The sequence below is a fragment of the Trichomycterus rosablanca genome, chromosome 5 (genome assembly GCF_030014385.1).
Source record: "Trichomycterus rosablanca isolate fTriRos1 chromosome 5, fTriRos1.hap1, whole genome shotgun sequence".
Lineage (NCBI taxonomy): Eukaryota > Metazoa > Chordata > Actinopteri > Siluriformes > Trichomycteridae > Trichomycterus > Trichomycterus rosablanca.
Genome location: NC_085992.1, coordinates 4,192,310 through 4,218,994, shown reverse-complemented (window position 1 = coordinate 4,218,994; position 26,685 = coordinate 4,192,310). Strand labels below are relative to the sequence as shown.

The 26,685-nt window shown below is 41.5% G+C and overlaps 2 protein-coding genes across 2 annotated transcripts in view; both read right to left on the bottom strand.

The window, feature by feature from the left end:
• Positions 1 to 13,451, bottom strand: part of si:ch211-51a6.2 (neurotrypsin) — a 29,914-nt gene extending 16,463 nt beyond the window's left edge. The window contains exons 1-2 of the mRNA XM_062995393.1: positions 13,446 to 13,451; positions 12,209 to 12,251 (exon numbers count right to left, since the gene is read on the bottom strand). Of these exons, the coding sequence (XP_062851463.1) occupies positions 12,209 to 12,251; positions 13,446 to 13,451 (49 nt within the window). The remainder of the gene's footprint in view (positions 1 to 12,208; positions 12,252 to 13,445) is intronic.
• Positions 13,452 to 18,315: 4,864 nt separating this feature from the next.
• On the bottom strand, positions 18,316 to 23,853 carry chchd1 (coiled-coil-helix-coiled-coil-helix domain containing 1). Its single transcript, XM_062994767.1, has 3 exons — positions 23,577 to 23,853; positions 20,477 to 20,595; positions 18,316 to 18,755 (listed from the first exon to the last, which is right to left on the bottom strand). The coding sequence occupies exons 1-3, from the start codon at positions 23,716 to 23,718 to the stop codon at positions 18,654 to 18,656; spliced, it is 363 nt and encodes a 120-aa protein (XP_062850837.1). The 5' UTR covers positions 23,719 to 23,853; the 3' UTR covers positions 18,316 to 18,653.
• Between the last annotated feature and the right edge of the window lie 2,832 nt (positions 23,854 to 26,685).

The window sequence follows — 26,685 nt, the reverse complement described above, 5'->3', positions numbered from 1 at the left end:
TTTAAATCCCAGCTGTGCTAACGACCAGCAGGCGCCACCAGTGAGATATGAGTTTAAATCCTAGCTGTGCTAACAACCAGCAGGCACCACCAGTGAGATATGAATTCGAATCCCTGCTGTGCTAACAACCAGCAGGCACCACCAGTGAGATATGAGTTTAAATCCCAGCTGTGCTAACGACCAGCAGGCGCCACCAGTGAGATATGAGTTTGAATCCTAGCTGTGCTATCGACTGCTTTCAGCAAGGCCATTGTAGGGTTGCTGGTTCAAGTCCCACATCTGCTTTAAACAAGGTAATTGTAAGTCGCTTTGGATAAAAGCGTCCGTAAATGTGCCCGTATAGAGGTGGTGAAAATAGACGCTACATCCGTGATACTGTCCCTGGTGTAAACCCAACACTTTGGGAGTTCATTAGGTGCCACCTCGTCCATCATCCCCTCCTTCAGACGTGAGCAACTGTGACTGTGTCTGTCGAGCAACACAATTCAAGTCAGACCACTGGTACCGCCAAGACTAAAGTCCTGTGGTTATGACGGTTCGTGTCCTTGGTTTACGCTGATCTTTGTACATACATCATTCCTCGAAGCCTCCTATTCTAGTCTGCATGCCTGTAAACCGTAACAAAACAGTAAAACAGCTTCTCCCCATCCTAACTTGTAATTCAATGCTTTCAGACAGCTGAGTCGTGTTACAATCTTTAGCTTTAGCTCGTAAATCTCATGTGGCGAAATATTTTCCCATTATACTGATGTGAACCAGATGATCATTATCACAGTAATGATGACAGCTCCCATGGTCGAGCTTCGTCGTGGGCCGACTGCACTTAAAACAACATTTGGGTCCTATCAGCTTCGTACCTGTTAGTAATCACAGCTTTTTATTGGGGGCAGAAACTGGCTTTGTTCTCCATGTGCACGCTGGAGCTTTATGGCTTTTTTCTGTTAACCTGAGCGGAAAAAGTCCCTACAGCACAGTTAAGGAGAGACAGAAGATAAAACGAGCACTGATCATGCTTCCCCCGGATGTAGCTGCGGAACTGGACACCATTTTTAGCATGAAATAGATTCCTATGTGTGTCCAGTGCCAAGTCTGAGTATGAGTGGAATGACACACTGAGCCCCTTACTTCTTTCTCTTATACATATTAAATATCAGAGTTGTGTATGGAGAGGGATTATACACATACAAATCCACCCAAATGCCCAAGTTGCTTTTAAATACGACCACATAAAGCCCTGGAGCAAAATATAATTGACAGCAGATATTATAAAAGTGATTATTATACATCGATCAGCCATAACATTACAACCACCTTCCTGTTTCTACACTCACTGTCCATTTTATCAGCTATAATTACTGACTGTAGTCCATTTGTTTCTCTACATACGTTTTTAACCTGCTTTTACCCTGTTCTTCAATGGTCAGGACCCCCCCAGGACCACCACAGAGCAGGTATTATTTAGGTGGTGGATCATTCTCAGCACTGCAGTGACACTGACATGGTGGTGGTGTGTTAGTGTGTGTTGTGCTGGTATGAGTGGATCAGACACCGCGGCGCTGCTGGAGTTTTTAAACACCTCACTGTCACTGCTGGACTGATAATAGTGCACCAACCAAAAACATCCAACAAACAGCGCCCTGTGGGCAGCGTCCTGTGACCACTGATGAAGGTCTAGAAGATGACCGACTCAAACAGCAGCAATAGATGAGCGATCGTCTCTGACTTTACATCTACAAGGTGGACCAACTAGGTAGGAGTGTCTAATAGAGTGGACAGTGAGTGGACACGGTATTTAAAAACTCCAGCAGCACTGCTGTGTCTGATCCACTCATACCAGCACAACACACACTAACACACCACCACCATGTCAGTGTCACTGCAGTGCTGAGAATGATCCACCACCTAAATAATACCTGCTCTGTGGTGGTCCTGTGGGGGTAAAAGAACAGGGTAAAAGCAGGTAGATGGACTACAGTCAGTAATTGTAGAACTACAAAGGGCTCCTACAGTGTATCACAAAAGTGAGTACACCCCTCACATTTCTGCAAATATTTCATTATATCTTTTCATGGGACAACACTATAGACATGAAACTTGGATATAACTTAGAGTAGTCAGTGTACAGCTTGTATAGCAGTGTAGATTTACTGTCTTCTGAAAATAACTCAACACACAGCCATTAATGTCTAAATAGCTGGCAACGTAAGTGAGTACACCCCACAGTAAACATGTCCAAATTGTGCCCAAATGTGTCGTTGTCCCTCCCTGGTGTCATGTGTCAAGGTCCCAGGTGTAAATGGGGAGCAGGGCTGTTAAATTTGGTGTTTTGGGTACAATTCGCTCATACTGGCCACTGGATATTCAACATGGCACCTCATGGCAAAGAACTCTCTGAGGACGTGAGAAATAGAATTGTTGCTCTCCACAAAGATGGCCTGGGCTATAAGAAGATTGCTAACACCCTGAAACTGAGCTACAGCATGGTGGCCAAGGTCATACAGCGGTTTTCCAGGACAGGTTCCACTCGGAACAGGCTTTGCCAGGGTCGACCAAAGAAGTCGAGTCCACGTGTTCGGCGTCATATCCAGAGGTTGGCTTTAAAAAATAGACACATGAGTGCTGCCAGCATTGCTGCAGAGGTTGAAGACGTGGGAGGTCAGCCTGTCAGTGCTCAGACCATACACCGCACACTGCATCGACTCGGTCTGCATGGTCGTCATCCCAGAAGGAAGCTGACGCACAAGAAAGCCAGCAAACAGTTTGCTGAAGACAAGCAGTCCAAGAACATGGATTACTGGAATGCCCTGTGGTCTGACGAGACCAAGATAAACTTGTTTGGCTCAGATGGTGTCCAGCATGTGTGGCGGCGCCCTGGTGAGAAGTACCAAGACAACTGTATCTTGCCTACAGTCAAGCATGGTGGTGGTAGCATCATGGTCTTGGGCTGCATGAGTGTTGCTGGCACTGGGGAGCTGCGGTTCATTGAGGGAAACATGAATTCCAACATGTACTGTGACATTCTGAAACAGAGCATGATCCCCTCCCTTCGAAAACTGGGCCTCATGGCAGTTTTCCAACAGGATAACGACCCCAAACACAACCTCCAAGATGACAACTGCCTTGCTGAGGAAGCTGAAGGTAAAGGTGATGGACTAAACCCAATTGAGCACCTGTGGCGCATCCTCAAGTGGAAAGTGGAGGAGTTCAAGGTGTCTAACATCCACCAGCTCCGTGATGTCATCATGGAGGAGTGGAAGAGGATTCCAGTAGCAACCTGTGCAGCTCTGGTGAATTCCATGCCCAGGAGGGTTAAGGCAGTGATAATAATGGTGGTCACACAAAATATTGACACTTTAGGCACAATTTGGACATGTTCACTGTGGGGTGTACTCACTTATGTTGCCAGCCATTTAGACATTAATGGCTGTGTGTTGAGTTATTTTCAGAAGACAGTAAATCTACACTGCTATACAAGTTGTACACTGACTACTCTAAGTTATATCCAAGTTTCATGTCTATAGTGTTGTCCCATGAAAAGATATAATGAAATATTTGCAGAAATGTGAGGGGTGTACTCACTTTCGTGATACACTGTATATGGTAAGTGGAGCTGATAAAATGGACAGTGAGTATAGAAACAAGGAGGTGGTTTTAATGTTATGGCTGATCAGTGTATTCTCTTTAGGCCAAATCTGTATGAAAAAACAATTATGGGATGAAAATAGAGGTTGTATAATTAAAACATATGAATTATGTGCTATATGTTAATGGTACATTTTAACATTTACAGCATTTAGCTGACGCTTTTATCCAAAGAGACTTACAATTATCACTCACTCACTTTCTTAACCGCTTATCCAATCAGGGTCGCTGGGGGGTGCTGGAGCCTATCCCAGCTTTTCAATGGGCACAAGGCACACAGTAACACCCTGGACGGGGCACCAGTCCATCGCAGGGCAGACATACACACACATACACACACACCCATTCACCTATAGGGCAATTCAGTGTCTCTAATTAACCTGACTGCATGTTTTTGGACTGTGGGAGGAAACCCACACAGACACGGGGAGAACATGCAAACTCCACACAGAAAGGACCCGGACCGTCCTGCCTGGGGATCGAACCCAGGACCTTCTTGCTGTGAGGGGACAGTGCTACCCACCGAGCCACCTTGCCGCCCCCTTACAATTATCCTTGAATGCAATTTGACAGCCTTGCTCAGGGGCCCAACAGCAGCAACTTGGTAATTACAGGGCTTGAACCAGCAACCTTCAGATTACTAGACAAGTACCTTAACCGCTGAGCCAATATGATGATAAATATGATAAATATGATGGCTAATAACTGTGCAGTAATAATACACCCTTACTGGCCAAGGCGGACCACAAGCCAGTACTTATAAAAATGGTGACCACCATCGTCCACCAGTCACCCTACAGACAAGCTTGTTATCAGACTCATGTGTTACCCTATTTTAACCACAAGAAGAAGCTGTGTTAGGATCGCAGCTGTACTCACAAACTGGTGCACCACAAGACCTCAAAGCTTGTAAAGAGGCCTGGCTAGGGTCTGTGGGCCAGCATGCTTGCCATCCATCATGACTGAAGTGAGCAGACATGTGTCTGAATTACTTCTAAGTGACTCACCAGCTATTATATTATGACAGTTTCATCTGTAAGAGTTTAAAAGAAGAATCTGTGATTGGTTTATTCTCTTGAGCCTTTATTTAACTGACACAAGTACAAAAAAAGATTTCCAACATGTGCACTGACCAACTGAATAGTATTTTGTAAATAAGTTACATCTTACTTTCCAAATAATTACACTTTTTTTATAATGCGGCTCAGCTAATAAAGGAGGCAGTAATCCACGTTGGAGTCGTGTCCTTCTGCATTGCCATTTTTGGCTGGCAAAGGGGGCATGGAGGCGCAGATGACTGATGTGTCAGTTCCTTTTAATTGAGCTGCGTCTCCTCTAGTGTTAATTTCCTACAGGTGGGAGTGTCTATATATATATATATTGTTGAGTCACATTATTATTACCACCAGCTAATATCCAGAGTAACCGCCGTGTGCAGCACGGACAGCAGCTGGACGGGCTGGGGGTAACTCAATAAGGTCCTGGTAGGTTCTCACAGGTATCTGGAGCCATGCTGACTGCAGTGCATCCCACAGCTGCTAAAGGGTACCTGGGGGAGGATCCATAGAGCGAACACGATGATCGGGGTGGTCCCACAGATGCTCAATTGGGTTTAAGTCTGGGTAATTATGGGGCCAGGGAAGTACTTGGAAGTCTTGGTCATGCTCTTCCAACCAGTGTAGGACCTTTCCAGCTGTGTCATGTCGCACTGTCTTGCTGGAAGATCCCATCCGCCCCCTTTTTGCAACTCTGATAAATCGCGTCTTTTACCCATGACAGCAACAAGGGATATATGTGCAGGCAGCCTATCGCACACCTTATATACCTACCGAGCCAGCTTACCAAACATAGGAAGTGGTCATAATGTCCTGTACAGTTTTCCGCTGGAAGTTTGGTGGTGTCATGTTTGAAACACGTACTTTCCCTTTTTTCTGAGAACTGGGTTGAATAGTGTAAGGTAGGATGCTTTGTAACAGTGTGGCTACCAGTGTGGGACATGCAAATACGTCTACACATTATAAATCATGGCTACATTTCCTTCGACAGATATTGGAGTGGATGAAGAGTCCCAAACAGGGTCAAAAATAGTCAAGGTACATATCGTTCAGCGAGATTTGTCGCAGGACAGAATCTTCTCTATAATTACTAAAATCCAGGTTCTTAGATGTTGGAAAATGATGCGAATCAAACTCTCCGAGTATTCTCTGAGTACGACAGATGACCTTGTACATGTAATGCGTAAAAAAAAACTGCTCACACGTTCGAGCATGTGAAAGTAACCTATCCAAAATCAAGTCTGCCCTTGTCTGTGCCTGCTAATCTCGCTTTCACGTGAGCTGAGCAAGCTGAAGCCGTTTAATGCTGGTATTTAGAAAGATGAAACATCAGCGCTTCTGTTTAATCCCCGTTATTCAACATTATAGTCACCTGCTTTTTAATAAATACAAGAAATGACATAAAAGCATAATGGCTGGCACATTGACTCAGCGGAGTGCTGCACGGTACCATGGCCCTGGGGATCTGGGTTTAAACCTAGACTTAATTTACTGTCTGTACAGACAAGTAGAATGTGAAGTGGCTCTAGGTGCGAATGAATCCGTCAGTGGTTAAGATACTGGATCAGAAATCAGAAGGTTGCTCGGAATGACAGTTTAAGCCCCATCACCACTATTGGGCCCCTGAGCAAGGTCCTTAACCATTAATTGCTTAAACTGTATTTAGTCACAAATGTATTCAGTCTGCTAAATGCTGCAAATGTAAATGAACAGGTGAATGTGAGCTGCTGGTAGGTTGTGACAGCTATCTGGAGCCATGCTACTGCAGTGCATCCCACAGCTGTTGGAGGAGGCGTGGGAGAGGATCCACAGAGCCAACATGACCATCGAGGTGGTCCCACAGATGCTCAACTGGGTTCAAGTCTGGGGAATTAGGGAGCCAGGGTAGTACTTGGAAGTCTTGGTCATGCTCTTCCAACCAATGTGGGACATTTCTATCCGTGTGATGTGTTGCATTGTCTTGCTGGAAGATCCCATCCGCCCCAAGGAATATAATCAGCATGCATGGGTGGGTGTACATGATCTGCAAGGATAAATTCATACCCAAATCGGTTGAGAAAGCCTTCCACACCTTATATACCCACCAAGCCAGCTCACGAAACGTGAATTCCTTCATGAGCTACACGCTGCAGCCGTTCGAATGTAGGAAGTGGTCATAATAATGCATGATTTCATTTAAACTGACTTGTGACTGGTATTCAGTTGAACTAATGTCAGCTTGAGCCATCATACAACCTTCACTAGCACACAATACCATAATACATACAAAGAATTTCTCTAATCCACCTATAACCCGCCATGAAAACACAAATCAATCCACTTTCTAATTTTAGACACTTTAAATCCCCCTGTGTCTGCCACGATTTAAAAAGAACATCCATAATAATTACCAGTAGAGCAAAATGTCTCAAGGGCTTTGTTTAAAACATGTTGCTTTATTAGGGACCGGGGTGTTTAAAACTTTTGGCACCCCCCTTCACTTAACTGAGTCGAGGATTTCAACTGATTTGAGGTGAGATTTGAAGTAAATATAGTTAAAAATATGAAATTACCACAGTTAAAGTCAAGGTACATGCATCTACCATCAGAAAGAGTCTGCAGTTTGATTTTCATGGGAGGTGAGCAAGGAGAGAACTTGGCTGTCAACAAAAAAACATCAGGGCAGGACTAAAGTTTACCAGAGAACACCTAGATAAAGACCAGGTCTTCTGGAACAATGTGCTTTGGACAGATGAATCTAAAGCTGAATTATTTAGGCACAGAAACAGAAGACATGTTTGGCGCAAACCAAACACAGCATTTGAGCACGAGAACTTCATACCAGCTGTGAAGCATGGAGGTGGAAATGTCAGGTTTGGGGCTGCTTTGCAGCAGCAGGGCCTGGCAAGCTGTCCATTATAAAATCCATGATGAATTCTTCACTGTATCAGAGAGTGCTTGAGGAAAATGTAAGACCATCTGTCCAAAAACTGACCATGCAGCATGACAACGACCCAAAACATTCCAGTAAATCCACCAAGAAAGAAAGAAATGGAGAGTTCTGGAATGACCTGGAGTTCTGGAGTCAAAGCCCGGATCTTTATCCTATTGAGATGCTGTGGGGTGATCTGAAATGGGCTGTGCATGCAAGAAACCCCTCAAACCTCACACAGCTGAAGAAATTCTGCATGGAGGAGTGGGAAAAACTTTCTCCCAGTCGATGTCAGAGAGGGGTAGATGGTTATAGGAAACGTCTAATTAAGGTTATTTTAGATTATTTAGAACATAGAGTGTCCTAAGTTTTTTCTCACAATCAATTTCCATTTTTGTTCATTACATTTTATAACTTAAGATTAAAAGTATTTATTTCAGTTTTATTTGTTTAGTTATATAAGCTCCATCTTTCAGTACTGTTTAAATGAAGCTCAAATGTCCATATGTTTAAATATGTTCAAAAAGACAAAGGTTCTCATGGGGTGTCCTAACTTTTTCACATGACTGCATATGCTTGTGTTTACTTGTGTTTAATTAAATGTAGGAGCACAGTGAATTTAGACTATTAAATAACAGTTGGGTGGCGACCGTACAGCTGTTCCTGTCTATCTAAAGGCCCCCCTTAAAACTGCTGCATAACTGCCAGCCTACATCTATAAAATGTAAATAAAACAGGTGCAGAGAGCGATTTAAGACCTGAAAACCACCTTTGGGCTCATTTTTCCTAAAATGTTTATACGCCTGTCAGAAATACCTCGCATGCCGAAGCCTATTCCAGTTCATCGCTGTAGTAATCCTTAAGCTTTCCTAGCATGTGTTCGTTTATACCGCAGCTCATGTTTCACGCCGTAATTCAGCCCCCGCACAGCTTATAGAGACATGAAACAATTAGCTAAAGCGCTATCTGGGCACGATGCCCGCCATCATTTTCATGACGTTACAATATTAGAGCTTGATAAAACAACATGACCTCACTGGACTCCAGACACTGTAGGAGAATAATGTGTCATAAAAATAAGCATTAAAAAATAAAAAACAACTGATTTTATAGCAGAATCTAATCTGGAAAACATGAGAATAAGCAGTGTTGAAGAATCCTGGACTGTCTAAGCATGAACAAGGTGTAGAAGAAACGAGCAACGTGTGAAATGGAAACTCTGCAGGAAAAAACATCCAGCTACACTAAACCTTGCTAACTAGGGACTTCATTCAGGCATGTGGAGATACAATTTTATTTGAAAAGCGCCTTTCATGACACCCAAGGACACTGTACAGTAAAAATATAGAAAAGCTAAGCAAAATAAATAAAATACACATTGACTAAGCAAAAATAAATAAAATACATATTTACAAACATAGGAAACACCAAACATGTGGCACAGTTCTGAGTCAGCTGGAAAAGATGTTTTGAGGGTTTTGAACACTGCTGCAGATAAGATTTCCGTACTTCTGGTGGGAGGAGCCTAGCATCACCTTGGCAACCTCACGGCGTTGCAGTGACCAGAGTGAGGGAATGTTGCTTTTAGCATGCTGTTGGTAAACAAAAGTCCGAACTGAGGCTCGGTGGGAATATTTAGGCCTTTGCAAAATACCAATGTCGCGGTGGAGCAGTTTATACCGTGAATGTCCCAGAGCATAGAGTTCACTGAAAGAGCACTCCATCGTCATGATGAGACCGGAGACGTTGTCTAGACCAGAAAAGTTGCAGAGACTCCAAGCCATCCAATCCCAGCAGCCAAAGGAGCAATTCCAAACAATCCACATTGACAGAGAAAGGAGTTATCCGCTAACTCTCGCTGCTCCGGATACACCGCTCCACATCATAGAAGCATCAGCAACACAAGCACAGTAAAAAAAGATCCCAAATCCAATGCATAAAATCCAGTAAAATGTTTCGTGCAATGTTTTCGTTCAAACAGTTTAACTGGGGGAGAAGCGGCATCCAAACACACCAGCGTAACTCTCACGACCCAAAAATGCACGAATGGCTAGTGACCACAGGAGTGTGCGAAAAGATGAAAATGAAAGAAAATTACGATAAAAATGAAATAAAATACAATAAAAGAAAATAAAATACGGCAACGGTAGCGGCAGCCAAATGCGCCAGCGTTCACCATCACCATGACAACACCTGATGATAAGAATTATGCATTTTCTCCCTTTTTCTCCCAATTTAGTGTAGCCAGTTAGTCTTCCACTGCTGAGGACCCCGATCGCATTTGAGGAAGGTATATTTACCTGACCCACGCTCCCTCCGACGCATTTGTGTAGTTTACCGACACCTTCGCTTTGGTGGATTCACACTTGAGGCCAGTCTCACGTGTGGAGAGTCACACACTGATCTCCGTGTTCCTACACTTCTGTACAGGCGCCTCAACTACCAGCCAGGGTCTTTACACATCGCCACTATTTTAGTCTGGTCTTTTCCCACTCAGCAGACTTATGCCTAGTTCACACTACACGATTTGTATCCTGATTTTCGCTCGCTGACTGGTCGGCGCTAGATTTGCCGGCAATCGAAACTCGGCTCTCAATCGCGATGTGTGAACTGCTCAACAACTCGTGCCGAGTGCTCGGCGACTGAACACAGATTTCTAGCTTGTCAAATATCTGGATCTGAGCTGCCTTGAGCATTGAGTACGGTGTTGAACAGCCAATGAGAACGCAAGATACGGTGTGAGGGGAAAAGTAGGGGAGGAGTTGTAAAAAGGTGGTACAGGGGCGTAATATAGTTTATATCAGAATACATCAGCACACACACAAGTTTTACAGTATTCCTGACCTTATTGTTCTCTACAAAACATAACATCCATGCTGCATTGCAAAAAAATATTTATTAACCTCCAACTCACTACAAAACAATCCATGCTGTTCCTATTTTTTTTCCTTGATTTTACGCTGCACATCAGCGCACAAACTTTGATCGCTTGCTTCTTGTTGACGAGCATTTTTGGACGTGGTATCATTAAACCCCTCGTCACTTTTCGCTTTTCTCTTTGTGACAAAACGTAGTTTGGGAGACCAGAGAAGCTCGCCTGCGATTCCAGTTGGTGATAGATGGTGTAGTGTGTGACCCCCTATCGCCGATCAGTCGTGTAGTGTGAAAGCCACACCGACCTGAAAGACTCCCGATTACAAGAGATCCAGTCGTGTAGTGTGAACTGTACAGCGACCTGACCACTTGGAAAGTCATGTAGTGTGAACTTGGCATTAGTGGCCAACTTTGTCTGCTGCAGGGCTGGAATTTCAGCAAACATTTGGGAAACCTTGTAATATCCCACGATTGTGGTGGGTAGTGGGTGGAGCTTTGGGCTATCAATGATCAATTATACATTAACTGCCTGGTATTAGCGGCTGAAATCTTGTGGTACGCAGACTCCGATCCCTTGTAGTTGTTTTACTCTCATGCTAATTGTGTGGGTGTAGCTTTACACTTTGTGTAATTATGAAAAGGAAACAACACAGTGAAGTTCTGAAGCTAATCGTTTTGTAAATGATTTGTTTACCAATTTAAACTGTTCTAAAGCTGCAAATGAGGTGTTTAAAAGAGGTAAAAAAAAAAAAAAGCTCACAAGATGATCCTCGGGCCAAATAAAAACTGCCCTGGTGGGCTGTAAGTGCTGTTAAAGTGGTCATTTCTGCAAGCAACAAAAGCTCCACAACCAACTGTAAGTTACTCCAACTTACAGGAGAGGGTTTTTAAATGGTAAAATACACAGCATCAAGAAATATGTCTGTCCCAATATGTATGAACCACAAACAAGCTCTAAACAGGCTCAGCAAAAGGTAAGTGTATCAAGAGCATCAGTAATGTTAAGCACAATACCATTGGACTCTAGAGCAATGGATAAGCGTGTCTAAATCAATTAATCAAACAAAAATAGAGCATACAGCTACATTCTACAAATTAATGTGGTTTCACCTTTTGAACAAAATCAAATCGTTGCTCCTGAGCACAGAGCAAAGCCCATAAATAATTGATTTTCCAAGTTTGGCTTGTAAGAACATGAATGACAGAGGCCTAAGCTCAATTCCATCCAACCCCTCTAAGCTGAATTTAAATGCTAAATGTAAGCCAAGTGCAGGCCTCTCTGACTCTTCTATAACAGAATAGAGGTGAATCCTGGTAGTCATGTATAAAAATCCACTGGAAAGCATTTCCAGAAAGGTTGAAGGCTGTTACAGCAGTGATGAAGACTATATTTAATTACATTAATTCATTGTGCAATTCACTGGGCAAAAGGTAGGAAACACCCTGGACAGTATGCCAGTCCACCACATGATAAACAAACACATGCACACTCACACACAGTCACAGCTATAGCAGTTTTGTAGCTCCAATTAACCTGCCTATACATCTTTGGAAACCGGAGAGGAAACCGGAGCACCCAGAGGAAACCCACAGGGACACAAAGGGAAAATGCAAACTCCACACAGAAAGGACCCGGATCGCTCGCTGGGAATCGAACCACGATATAATATGTTTAACAACCACATATTTGACGATTGGATGTCATGTAGAAAAATGAATGACATACCTGAACTCTGTAGAGTGCTGAAGTGACCATCCTGCTGTGCATCCTTTAAAATAAAACAAAAAGTTAGGATACTAATCTGTAATTCACATAATTTGATATTTTATGTCAGTTAAAATGTTTTATCACATTTATTAGCAAAAGCCATGGCCTCATCTAAATATCCACATACTATAATGTATGTAAGAGCAGTAAATTAATAACAAGTTCACCATCAATAAATACATCAATCATAATTCGGATTATAAACTCAAACTATAAACAGGTTACCAGGAAAAATCTGCAAGTTTTATTTTATAGGTTTTTAATGCTTTTTTACAAAAAAAGGAACATGTTTGTGGTTCCTTGAACCAATCAATTTACTCTTGTTAATGAGATTGTTAATGGTTATTTTTTAAGTAACGTGAAAGCAAAGTAAACATCTTTATGCTCAGTCACCAGCAAGTCTTTAGCATTTTGATGAACCATTTCTCACTTAATTGTCATCAACAGCTTTGTGGTTATGGTTGCGGTGGGTCCAGTGCCATTGGGAAACACTGGGCACAAGGCAGGAATAGCATGAACAGAGCACCAATCCATTGCAAAGCTTCGGTCTTCCCACAGACATGTCTGTGTAGACGCTTGCCCGACTGAAAGGACCACTGAGATTTAAACCTAGATCTATTTTCATAAACTTAAATGAAAACAGAGCAGCACTTTTATAAACATTATATTTGTTTTTTGAAACAAAGGAACACATGAAACACATTAAGTTGTTCCTCAAGATAGTTCAGATGTGTTTAGGTGTCACAGCGGATTATTATGCCCACCACCTCTGAGATTTGAACCCGCAAAAGAGAATGTAAGATAATAGCATATGTCCAAAATTGTCCCAACAAAAGTATCCTAATTTACTAATATTAGGTAATAAAACTGGGTTTGTCCAGAGGTTTGAAGAAGACTCGTCCCTCCTGTGTGTGCTATTCGTAAATATTAGTTTTGAATAGTGTAGGTGAGATATTAGGCTGGGCTCTGAGGACTTGAGTTTGACCTTCTCTCCCTAAAAGGGGCACTTCCCCGTAAATATTCAGATATGCTTAAAATGTGACTGCAATATACTAAATTAAAAATATAAATAAACACATTCCTCTTATTAGGATATTTTAATCAGTTGTTGATATGACAGGAATGTTTTAGAATGGCAGGGACAGGACACCACCCACCCTGTGGTAGATTTGGTCCCTCAGATGGATAGATGTACTGCCATTCTCCCAAGGGTGTCTTTCCCAATGTAGGCTTGGTCAGGACAAAGCGGTCACTGATGACGACATCAATATAGATTTTTAAGATGGGTTAGGGTTAGATTTAATTTATTAATATTGGGTAAAGAATTGGGTTTGGCAAAGGTTTAAAGCACACACTCCCTCCTGTGTGTGCTATTCCTCAATATTAGTTTTGAACAGTGTAGGTGAGATTTTGGGCTGGACTATGAGGACTTGAGTTCGATCCTCTCCTCCAGAGATGAGTATGCATGCATGTATATCCAGACTGTAATCACAATTATACAACAGTATATATAATGTATATGTATATATGGCAGAAATGTTTTAGAATGGCAAAGACAGGATACCCACCCATATCTCCCCCGTGGTAGATTTGGTCCCCCAAATTCATGGCTGGACTGCCACTTTGCCAAGGGTGTGTTTATGCCATAAGTTTGGTGTTTTAAGGTGACCAGCCCAAATGCAGTCGTGGTCAGGACAAAGCGGTCACAGATGACCACATTAATATAGATTTTTAAGATGGGTTAGGATTAGATTTAATTGATTAATATTGGGTAAAGAATTGGGTTTGTTCAGCAGAGGTTTAAAGCACACAATACCTCCTGTGTGTGCTATTCCTCAATATTAGTTTTGAACAGTGTAGGTGAGATATTAGGCTGGGCTCTGAGGACTTGAGTTCGACTCTCTCCTTCTAAAAGGGGCACTTCCCCCTAAATATTCAGATATGCTTAAAATGCAACTGCAATATACTAATGTGCATATATAAATAAACACTTTCCTCTTATTAAGAACAACAGTGTTCCAATCAGTTGCTGAAATGACAGGAATGCTTTAGAATGGCAGGGACAAGTCCATATCTACCCCATGGTAGATTTGGTCAATCAAATGATGGATGGACTGCCACTTTCCCAAGGGTGTCTTTCCCAACATAGGCTTGGTCAGGACAAATAGGTCACTGATGACCACGTTAATATAGATTTTTAAGATGGGTTAGGGTTAGATTTAATGACGCTGGCATCATAGTGACAAGAAACAAACGAACAACGCTAAAAATGACAGCATTTCAATAGCCTATATGCTTTAATTTCTTATTTTTTATTTTCCTTATAATTATTTACATTACAGTTTTTACATTTTTTAAATTTAGACCACTAAGAAATGGTTTGGCAAGAGGTTTCCAGTTTAACTGACCCATCAGTACAACCCATTTCTGTCAGCCCAGTCTCCCAGTTATAGATGAGTTGAAGTTACATACCTTCACCAAGACATACAGCAATAAACAACAAACTGTAAGAGGTGAGAATGTGCTGGTGCCCATCATGTCCTGTCAGAGTAGCCGCGAACCCATTTCTCCCATCCCTGTCCAGTCACGATCCCCTTCCAACCGATAAAGTATCAACAAAATCACATGTATTCAGTCGGTGCGGAATTAATCCTTAATAAACTTCAGGTTCTTCCAGAAAAAGCTCACAGAAAAGCTCAACAGCTACGTGGGTGTCGGTCACCTGTCAGAAAGCGACACTAAGAAAAGTAACACGGTGGTTTTGTCCATGACACATCAGAAACCGAGTGTTTGAGACAGAACCCAGACGAGCTCTGAATGAAATCAGTCCCTCCCTCTTCACGAGATCTGGAACTGCTGCTTACCTTCCTCTTACTTCCTCAACCAGAACAGTACAAAGAGCATTAGATGATCAATTAATTACAGCTGTTTTTAGTGTTATGGATGTGATAACATGACTTCATATGAAGTGAGCACACACACACACACACACACACACACACACACACACACACACACACACACTGTGGTTCATATACACTGATCAGCCATAACATTAAAACCACCTAGTTTCTACACTTACTGTCCATTTTATCAGCTCCACTTACCATATAGAAGCACTTTGCAGTCCTACAATTACTGCCTGCTTTCTTTCACCCTGTTCTTTAATGGTCCGATCCCCTACAGGACCACCACAGAGCAGGTATTATTTAGGTGGTGGATCATTCTCAGCACTGCAGTGACACTGACATGGTGGTGGTGTGTTAGTGTGTGTTGTGCTGGTATGAGTGGATCAGACACAGCAGCGCTGCTGGAGTTTTTAAATACCGTGTCCACTTACTGTCCACTCTATTAGAAACTCCTACCTAGTTGGTCCACCTTGTAGATGTAAAGTCAGAGACGATCGCTCATCTATTGCTGCTGTTTGAGTTGGTCATCTTCTAGACCTTCATCGGTGGTCACAGGACGCTGCCCACGGGGCGCTGTTGGCTGGATGTTTTTGGTTGGTGGACTATTCTCAGTCCAGCAGTGACAGTGAGCACCAGCTTTGATCACATTTTTTGTTTGTATTTTCAATTTATTATAATTTTATTAATAATAATAATAATAATAATAATAATAATAAAAAACAATTAAACTTTGACCAGTGCACCCATGCCATAGCCTGTCTGCCCTGAAGCACCATGCCCGAGGCAGGAATTCAGTCTAAAAATAAAGGTGCATATGTATGTGCACAGCCAAACAAAGATCCTCGCCCAGCATTGTTCAGCTTAAGTGTACTAATAACACACATCAGTTATTCACATTGTTATGAAACAACAAAGCAAACAGTTCAATCATTGTGAAGCATAAATCAAATCCCTCCCTCTTAAAGAACCATTTCTACACTGCAAACTTGGCTCTCATACTGCAATACATTTAGTTTCTTATTTTGTTCTTATTACCATAATTTCTCTTATTTTAGCAAAATACTACACGTGAATAAGCCAAAACATTAGGACCATCCATCTAATATACTGTCAAATCAGCTCTTTGCTATTCTGAATGAGCCCTGTGGTACCAGGTTTATCAACTTTTGCACTACTACACAGACCCAGACACAGAATGGTTCAATGCACTGTGTTGTGACATATTCACATCACCATCAGTATTAAAATGATCAACGATTATCACAGTACACGATGTATGTAACGATGTACCACAAGACAGTTAAAAATCGATTCGCATGTGTAACGATTCAAATCGATTTACATGTATAATGAATCGATATTCACTTTAAACAGCAGAGGGCGCTGATGCTATTCACCTTACCTGGTTCACGTCACTACAGTGTTGCCAGGTTCTGAATTTTCCAGCCAAATTATTTATGTGAGGATACTTTCTTTATTTGTGTTATTCATTTATTTATTTAATGTGGGATTTATTTCATTTCAGTTTTAGGAACATGCAGCATTGTTTTGCATAGTCTGTACTTACCTCAGAAATAGGGTGAAGGAGGAGGAATAATCGGTCGTGTCTGAGAGACACTTATAGTTTGGATTTAGCAGCATCTGATTTCCACCTTTTTGGACACTCAAAGAAGCTTTAAGGGTAAGAAGGTTTTCATGTGATGATGTGAAAGCAGCGGTGCATCAGTGGCTACACGCTCAACCAAAAACATTTTTAGCTGATGGCATTAAAAAGTTGGTACGACGCTGAGAAAAATGCATGGGAAAGTGATGTAGAAAAGTGCGTGATTTTCTCATTAGTGAAAACTTTTCCCTGATGAGGCTCCAACTTAAATTTAGTTGGGTTCAAAGCACGAAAAACAAAACATCAAAGGCACTAAACATCCAGGGAGTGGCTGCGTTGCTGATCATCAGACCGTGCTATCATGTAGAAGTATCTGGCTGGTTTAAATATACATAAAATTTTGGATATTTTTGGTGTCGTTGGTGCTCTTTGATCAGTCCAGTTTCTAAAAGTGGATCGTTCCATTAGTTCACAAGACTCACAATTAACCACTGTATCAGACGACACTTCCTATTTAGGTCTAGTCGCATTATTTACTGTGGGATTAAGGAAACGTTAGATTGGTGTTATGATAGAGGAGCTGGCTGTAGTCCAGAGTTTAAAGAGTCGCACGATTTGAACATTATGTGCAGAATCGAATCTTAATACCTCAATCAGACCAGAAACAAAGAAGCAGTTTGATTAGGCAGTTATAGCCTAGTGGTTAAGGTACTGGACTATTAATCCAAAGGTTGCTAATTCAAGCCTCACCACTGCCAGGTTGCCACTGGTAGGCCTTTAAACCTCAATTGCTTAGACAACATACTACCACAGGTCTGTCGCTTTGGATAAAAGCGTCTGCTAAATGTTGGTAATGTAAATTAGTAAGAGAACAACTGCAAATACAGTTACTTAAATCTAAAATTGGTTTCTCTAAATCACTTTAAACATTACAAACCTGTACCTCCAGGTGTTTATTAGTTCAGGGTTTTTCAAGCTTTTTATTCAAGAAACCCACAACTTCTCTGTAAGTTTTACTGCGACCCAGGCAACACAAACAACTAGAGATGTAACGATGCACTGTTAGCTGGATATTTTGGTTAGTGGACTATTCTCAGTCCAGCAGTGACAGTGAGGTGTTTAAAAACTCCATCAGCACTGCTGTGTCTGATCCACTCATACCAGCACAACACACACTAACACACCACCACCACGTCAGTGTCACTGCGGTGCTGAGAATGATCCACCACCTAAATAATACCTGCTCTGTGGTGATCCTGTGGGGGTCCTGACCATTGCAGAACAGGGTGAAAGGAGTTAACAAAGCTGAAATTCTGTCCATCCCGTCATCACAAGAGCACAAATGTGTAATGGAAAACACCAGCAATAATAATACGGCCTTTTCTCGAGCTGCTGCTAATACCTTGATGACCTGGTATGTAACACAACCCATTCACTGCTGCCCTGCAAACCTCATTTGGGACACAATCGTTAGACGTGAATGGAACAATACAAGAGATTACCTGCTCAACTCAGAGCAGCTCTGATGGAAAAAAAACAAAACAGGACATTAATCCAGTTAGGAAAATGAAATCAGAAGCATTTTAATAAGATCAATAACATTTTAAAGCATTTACAAACAGAGTGCAGTGTGGAGTCGAAGATGTTGATTCACTTCACCATAGAGACGACAGACAGTGATTTGTGCTGCTTATACAGACTTATTTACGAGTAATAACTAAAAGTGCACTGGACAATTCTAGCTTAGAAAGTTGTTTACTTTGCCAGGATTCTGATGTTTAAATAAATAAATCTGGTGCAGCTTTAAAGTGAAGCTACACCCAAAACAATCTTCATTTTCAGTCCAGTCTGGCGATTCACAGCCCGCAGTCGCCGTGTCGGTCAACGTCTCTCACAAATTTGGGTAGCGCTTCAATAGTTTGGTGGCCTGTTTTGGCACCAGCCGTCCTCCTTGGACGAGGGTTTGCTGCTTTGCTCGTTCTCTTGCTTCAGCCTGGAGGAGATAGACATCAAAAACAAAGTCAGCACTACATACACAGACCTGTACTGGAGTTTTATATAGAATGTACTGTACTTTAAATAAGAATATTGATATTCTCTGCATTTATTAGAAAACAGGGTTTAAGAAGCTGGTCCAAAACAAAAATGTAACATTTAACATTATCATTGGCCTAAATTAAAAGTTAAAATTAAATAAGCACAAATTTAAGCATCCAAAACTTTGTGAACTAATTTGAAACTTTCATGTGCCAAAGTGCCAACATACTGTAACGGTTTTACCCACCACCCATACACGCCATACATGAGGCTTTTTCTTCAGGAAGTTCTTCCTGTCCTCTATCATTCATGACTGTTGCTATTAACTACTTTAAACTTGCTCTGTTCACAAAGGCTTTGTCTGTATTTAGAGACTTCTTACTTTTTTCTATTATATTTTATGCATTTTCTCACATTTTCTCCCAATTTAGTGTAGTCAATTTGTCAGTTGATGTTGGTATATTGCTGCTCACGCCTCCTACGACCCGCGCGCAGCCCTTAGGGGAACCCCTTTTTCACTCATGCATTCTGCACAGGCGCCTCTCTATCTGCTAATCAGGGTCCTTACACAGCGTTTGAACACCCCACCCACGTAGTCCGGTTATCCCGCCCTAGCAGAGACGTGTCTGCTGCAGGCCCGCTAGATGGCGTCCAGCCGACCGGTGGCAACGGCGAGTTTCAAACTGAGGAGTTCAAAATCTCGGCGCTGGTGTGCTAGCGGAATATCCTGCTGCGCCACCTGGGCGCGTAGAGATTTCTCACTTTAACTAAATCATAATTTTGTGCCTTTGACTAAGTAATTTTATAAACGTTTTTATTACTAACATTTATTTATTACTAGTATTCCACACTACTATGGTTAAACTTCGGCCACTTTTACACCGTTCACGTGTGAATTGAAAGGAGTGAGGTGACCTGTTCAGATCGAGGATTATCTGTGGCCCGTTACAAAACTAGTTGATATATAAATATAGATTTTATAAGCCTTATAAGTGGAATTAAAGGACGAGTGGTAAAGAAAGTGACCGCAGTTTTATTGGTTAGCAGAGGGTGTGGCATAGCTTAGCACTAAAGTTACTTGAATATCAACTGGAAGATTAAAGGTTTAAGCCCCAATACAACCAACATGCACATTTGGTTTCCTACACAGCACCCTTGACCCTTAGTTTTTTAAACAGTATCCAGCCTTAATTAAAAATCTCTGGATAAAACTATCTGCCGAATGCATAAAAATCTTGATGCAGTGTGCACACACATAGTTGAGTTGTTGAGGGTTAATGGTCCCGCACAAGGGACCCGAAGAGTGTCCTGCTGCTGTGGCACTTAAACAGATTCAAATCTTGTCACTACAGAAGAATATTATCCACAGAACCACATCTCTGATTAAATATTGAACAAATAATGAAACCAAAAGCTACAGTCTGCCATACCTCAAACACACTCACTGCAAAACAACTACAGAAATCAAAGCGGGGACAAACGAGACCAGAGACCTAACAGGAAGCAGCAGCTCATGGATTACTGTTTGTTTCGACTCCTCCCGAAGCAGGAAACAAATTACACTAACCATTCTTCCTAATTACTCGTTCTCATGTCCACCACTGAAAAACATTTAATCAGAGAAGTGCCACTCCTGACCAGATCGGCCGGACACACTTCCGGACAGCGTGAGACTACCTGAGCTTTTTCGATGCATCTGTAGAACACGGTCACTTCATTCGAGCAGAGTGCGGTGTTGAAGTCGCTCTGCTTCCAGCACGCCATCAGTAACGCCATTTCCGTCACGCAGGACGCCTCTGCAAACAGGATACGTAACACGCAATCAGAGTCAGAAGCATACAAACGACAAAGCAAAATACTGATTATTTACATACTTAACATACACCCATCAGCCATAACATTAAAAACACCTTTTTGTCAATTTCATTAGCTTCACTTACCATATAAAAGCACTTTGTAGTTCTACAACTACTGACTGTAGTCCATCTTTCTCTGCATGCTTTGTTAGCCCCCTTTCACTCGGTTCTTCAATGGTCAGGACCCCCACAGAGCAGGTATTATTTAGGTGGTGGATCATTCTCAGCACTGCAGTGACACTGACATGGTGGTGGTGTGTTAGTGTGTGTTGTACTCGTATGAGTGGATCAGACACAGCAGCGCTGCTGGAGTTTTTAAATACCGTGTCCACTCTATCAGACACTCCTACCAGAGACGATCGCTCATCTATTGCTGCTGTTTGAGTCGGTCATCTTCTAGACCTTCATCAGTGGTCACCGGACGCTGCCCACGGGGCGATATTGGCTGGATATTTTTGGTTGGTGGACTATTCTCAGTCCAGCAGTGACAGTGAGGTGTTTAAAAACTCCAGCAGCGCTGCTGTGTCTGATCCACTCATACCAGCACAACACACACTAACACACCACCACCATGTCAGTGTCACTGCAGTGCTGAGAATGATCCACCACCTAAATAATACCTGCTCTGTAGTGGTCCTGTGGGGGTCCTGACCATTGAAGAACAGCATGGAAGGGGGCTAACAAAGCATGCAGAAAAACAGATGGACTACAGTCAGTAATTGTAGAACTACAAAGTGCTTGTATATGGTAAGTGGAGCTGATAACATGGACAGTGAGTGTAGAAACAAGGAGGTGGTTTTAATGTTATGGCTCATCAGTGTATATATTAATAGTTTAAAGACAAAACTTACTAACCATTAAATTATTCATTCAAGTTCACATATGTTTATTCTGACCCAAAATAAAATCATGAATTATTCAAAGAAAATAAACTGTGATGAAATAAATATGCATTTGAAGTGTATGTAAACAAAGAGCATAATAATCTCACCACACAACAAGGATCGTGAACATTTCTATTGCAAATAATACATTATTGTATCATATTTTTGTTGTTTTTTTGGTATTTATTCTCGGGTCTTTGTCTATGTAATATTATACTGTTTGTTTTGTATGTTTGGTGTGGAGGACCTACTCAGAGCCCTGACCTCAACCCAAATGAACATCTTTTTTTCTGTTTTGATGAGACACTACATCTGGTCAGACATTGTAAAAAGCGGCATACTTGCATGTGTTTCTGCACTATTTATTACCTATCTTTATTTTCTAAAAAATAGGATTTTTCATTACTTCACCGATGAATACAGATAACCTAAGGCAGATAGTATGTATATACAGTATGTATGTACGTATATATATTAGGGCTGTCAAACGATTAAAATTTTTAATCGCGATTAATCTCAGAATTTCATATAGTTAATCGCGATTAATCGCATTTTGGTTTTTTTAAAGGAGGTGGTTTTATTGTTATGGCTGATCGGTGTACATACACTAACATACACAAAAACTCATTCACAATCAACACAGTCTTGTTCCCTGGGTTCTGACAACTCATACTAGCGACTATATTACTTGCATCTTTGCACAATATTGCATTGTTTTTGCACCTTATTCTCACCCTATTCTACCTGCTGCTATATAAACCCTACGCTGCTAACTGGATATCAGAATACGTTTTTATTAGGGCTGTCGAAGTTAACGCGATAATAATAACGCGTTCCAGTGTTGCCAGATTGGGCGGTTATCCGCCAAATTGGGCGGATTTTGTTGGAAAACAATTTAATAGCATTTAAATAACACTTCTGTTTAAAAGAAAATATTCAGTTTTAAGAAGCACCAGCATTGTAGAAGGCTATTAAAAGTAAAGTCAATTTTCAATGCTGATTTGGCTTAATAGTGTTGGTCAGTCTGTATCATATTCTTGAAATGATAAAATATTGCAAAGGAATATCTTTGAAATTCTTCCTCATAATGTTAAGGTTGCTATATTTTGGTTTTTCACTTGTCAGGGAAAATTAAGAGAGAAAAAAGCTTATTATTATAATGCGAGTGATATATATCATTTACGTGATCTGCGTATCACGTTACCACTGTACGTCACTGAGCTGATATGTGTATCGGGTGACAAGCGGGTAACGGCGTGTTATGTTTAAGTGTGATGCTCCAAGTTGTGGATTAAGCAATAAAGACATCACGTTCTCCACATAACTAGTGTCATTTGTATTTAGTGGTTAAGTACAAAACATAACAATGTGGGTCTTCGTGATGTAATTCTACATGGCACTCACTGCCTGTATAGGTAAATTTTTTCTGTATAAAATTTGCGTTAACGGCACTATTTTTTAAAATCGCGTTAAATTGAGATTGCGTTAATGCGTTATTATCGCGTTAACTTCGACAGCCCTAATATATATGTTTGGGTATTATTTAGGTGGTGGATGATTCTCAGCACTGCAGTGACACTGACATGGTGGTGGTGTGTTAGTGTGTGTTGTGCTGGTATGAGTGGATCAGACACAGCAGAACTGCTGGAGTTTTTAAACACCTCACTGTCACTGCTGGAACAGTGTTGGTCAGTACAGTCAGTAATTGTAGAACTACAAAGTGCTTCTATATGCTGATAAAATGTATGTATTTATTTTATTAGAATTTTAACGTCATGTTTTACACTTCGGTTACATTCATGACAGGAACGGTCGTTACTCAAGACTCACCAGTTCACAAGTTTAATGTCGAACACAGTCTTGGACAATTTTGTATCTCCAATTTACCTCACTTGCACGTCATTGGACTGTGGGAGGAAACCGGAGCTCCTGCAGGAAACCCACGCGAACACGGGGAGAACATGCAGACTTAACACAGAAAGGACCCGGACCACAGATCACAGTTCGGTGTGTAATAAGAATGTATTTGAGTTTTACCTCCTCTTTTGAGTTTGCGGTTTGCCACCTCGTTTTTGAGGATCAGAGCTTTGTTGGGTTTGAGAACCGGTCTTCCAAACTGCCTGCTCAACAACCGAGCAACTTTCTCCTGTATCACACATCCATTCTGCACCGCCATCATGAACTACACAACCACTAACACGGAAAACACAGAGAACACACACAAAACTACAATCCTTAACCCGTATGAACCGAATAACGTGTGTTCTCTAAACACACATGAAGGTCGCCATGTCTGCCGTATAATGACTGCACGGTCGTCATGACTACGCTTAGCGGCACTGTCGTAAATACTCTGTGTGTACATACGCTGCCTGGCCAAAAAAAAAGTCACACACTGTAATATTTGGTTGTAGCGCCTTTAGCTTTGATTACGGCACACATTCGCTGTGGCATCGTTTCCACAAGCTTCTGCAATGTCACAACATTTATTTCTGTCCAGAGTTGCATTAATTTTCCCCCAAGATCTTGTATTGATGATGGGAGATTTAAACCACTGCACAAAGTCTTCTCCAGCACATCCCAAAGATTCTCAATGGGGTTCAGGTCTGGACTCTGTGGTGGCCGATCCATGTGTGAAAATGACGTCTCATGCTCCCTGATCCACTCTTTCACAATCTGAGCCCGATGAATCCTGGCATTGTCATCTTGGAATACGCCCGTGCCATCAGGGAAGAAAAAATCCATGGATGGAATAACCTGGTGGTTCAGTATATTCAGGTAGTCAGCTGACCTCATTCTTTGGGCACATAACGTTGCTGAACCTAGACCCTGACTGACTGCAGCGACCCCAGATCATAGCACTGCCCCCACAGGCTTGTACGGTAGGCACTAGGCATGATGGGTGCATCACTTCAGCCGCCTCTCTTCTTACCCTGATGCGCCCATCACTCTGGAACAGGGTAAATCTGGACTCATCAGACCACATGACTTTCTTCCATCGCTCCAGAGTCCGATCTTTATGCTCCCTAGCAAATCGGTTAGCCTCACTGACAAGTGATTTTCTTAAGGCTACACAGCTGTTTAGTCCCAATCCCTTGAGTTCCCTTCACACTGTGCGTGTGGAAATGCTCTTACTGTCACTATTAAACATCCCTGAGTTCTACTGGAGTTTTTCTACCATTTGATTTCACCAAACGTTTAAGTGATCGCCGATCACGATCATTCAAGATTTTTTTCCGACCACATTCCTTCCTCGAAGATGATGTTTCCCCACCGTCCTTCCACTTTTTAATAATGCGTTGGACAGTTTTTAACCCGATTTTAGTCGTTTCAGCTTCTCCTTAGATGTTTTCTTCGCTTGATGCCAATAATTTGACCCTTCTGAAACAGATTAACATCTTTTCCACGACCACAGGATGTGTCTTTCCACATGGTTGTTTAACAGATGAGAAGCTACTCACTGCATCAGTTAGGGTTAAATAACTTGTTGCCAGCTGAAACATAATCACCCATGCAGTAATCATCCAATGGGAGGCTCTTACCTATTTACTTAGTTAAATCCAGATGGTGACCTTTTTTTTGGCCAGGCAGTGTATTTTGTGTCTGCCCACGCGTGTTTTTTCCTCATCAGTGGGGACTCGAGGATTGAGGTTCCCTGTTAATCTGGTCAAAAAGCCCTTTAAAGTAAACAGCTTTTCTCAATTGAATGTCCCTAGGGTGGCCACTTTCATAACCGAGTCATTCCTACAATCCGGTGCCTTTTGTGTCCCCAGTACTGATCATTGTATTTATTAAGTACATTATAAACAATACAATTTCTAAACATCTTACTAAAATAATGAACACTTTCAAATACTAAACACAATGTTTTCTAACCCTAACCCCCCCCCCCCCCCCCCCCAAAAAAAAGACTGTATACATACTGTTTTTTATCTGTTAGATAGCAGAGGTTTTCCCATGATCCCCAGTGCTGTACATTCTGATTTAGTGATGATATATGAGATTTAATCATGAAAATCTCTCAGTCTTTCAATACTGTTTAAAAGTTTTTGCTTAAGTCCCTCTAAACCCTGGATTTTTTTTTTCTTTATGAGTTTGATTTTATTGCTGATTGTGAGGGTTTTTCACACGTCCCTCAAGTTGCCGTCCACCCTGTTATTTCTTACTACTGTCTCTTATAATGAAGAGCTGTTTTACATACTGACATCATTTCCTGGAGCTCACATGATCTTTTTGGAAGGAAAACAACTGTGGAAGATGAGCGGCTTATTAAACTCCTCATTTTAATGTTATTTTTTGCACATTTTATCCTAAAAGTCTTATATGGTCAACCATAACATGTCCACCCTGTTATGGGATATATGAGAAAAAGCCAAACGATTTGATCATTTTTAAAATAATCATACTAAAAAGCAGATAATTCTTTGTCTGAATTCACTTTTATGCTAGCATGGTTTTGCTCACTCGCTAGCTAATGGCTAATTTAATGTCAGAATGTCCACCCTGTCATGGTCCACCCTGTTACAACCTAATATGTAACAGGCTGGACATCTCAGTGTATATGAGGTGCATGTGTAATTTAGCTTGACCAATATTAGTTTGGAGAAGTATAACACGTCCTTTTTATAATAAAACATGAAAAACAAATTAAAACAGTGTCTCATTTTCAAAAAGTTTTAAGATCCAAAAGGCACCCAATCCCAGGAATGACCCAACTCCAAAAGAAGGACATGACAGTGGTCAGTCAGGATAGTGTTTACAGCACACTGAATTAAAACCTTAATTGATATAATTGTAATGCAACCAAATGAACTATAGAATTGTCATATTAATGATTGTTCTACTTGTGATACTTTAGTACAACTCTTCTCTTCGAAATGTAAGGATGGTGAGCGACCACGCAGAGCTGTTTTTTTGTTTTGGCATGTCGACAGCATGAACAATTAGTAAACTTAGTGATTAACGAGCATTTCAGGGCTGAATGTTCCACAATAAAGAGCTGGACGTCCTCACGGATAGTGGGAGGCTTTAAACCAATGAAATACAGTCATTTCTTTTTACGTGTTTGTAAGCCAATGACTGGCAAATTACATTTACATTTGTGGCATTTAGTAGACGCTTTTATCCAAAGCAACTTACAATTATG

Bases quoted from the DNA above. Each gene is read 5' to 3' on its own strand.
- chchd1 (XM_062994767.1), bottom strand. From the start codon at position 23,718: ATGATGGCGGTGCAGAATGGATGTGTGATACAGGAGAAAGTTGCTCGG. The intron at 20,596-23,576 runs GTAAAACTCAAA...TCCTGTTTGCAG, and splicing joins CCGCAAACTCAAAAGAGGAG to AGGCGTCCTGCGTGACGGAA. The intron at 18,756-20,476 runs GTAGTCTCACGC...TATCTCCTCCAG, and splicing joins GATGCATCGAAAAAGCTCAG to GCTGAAGCAAGAGAACGAGC.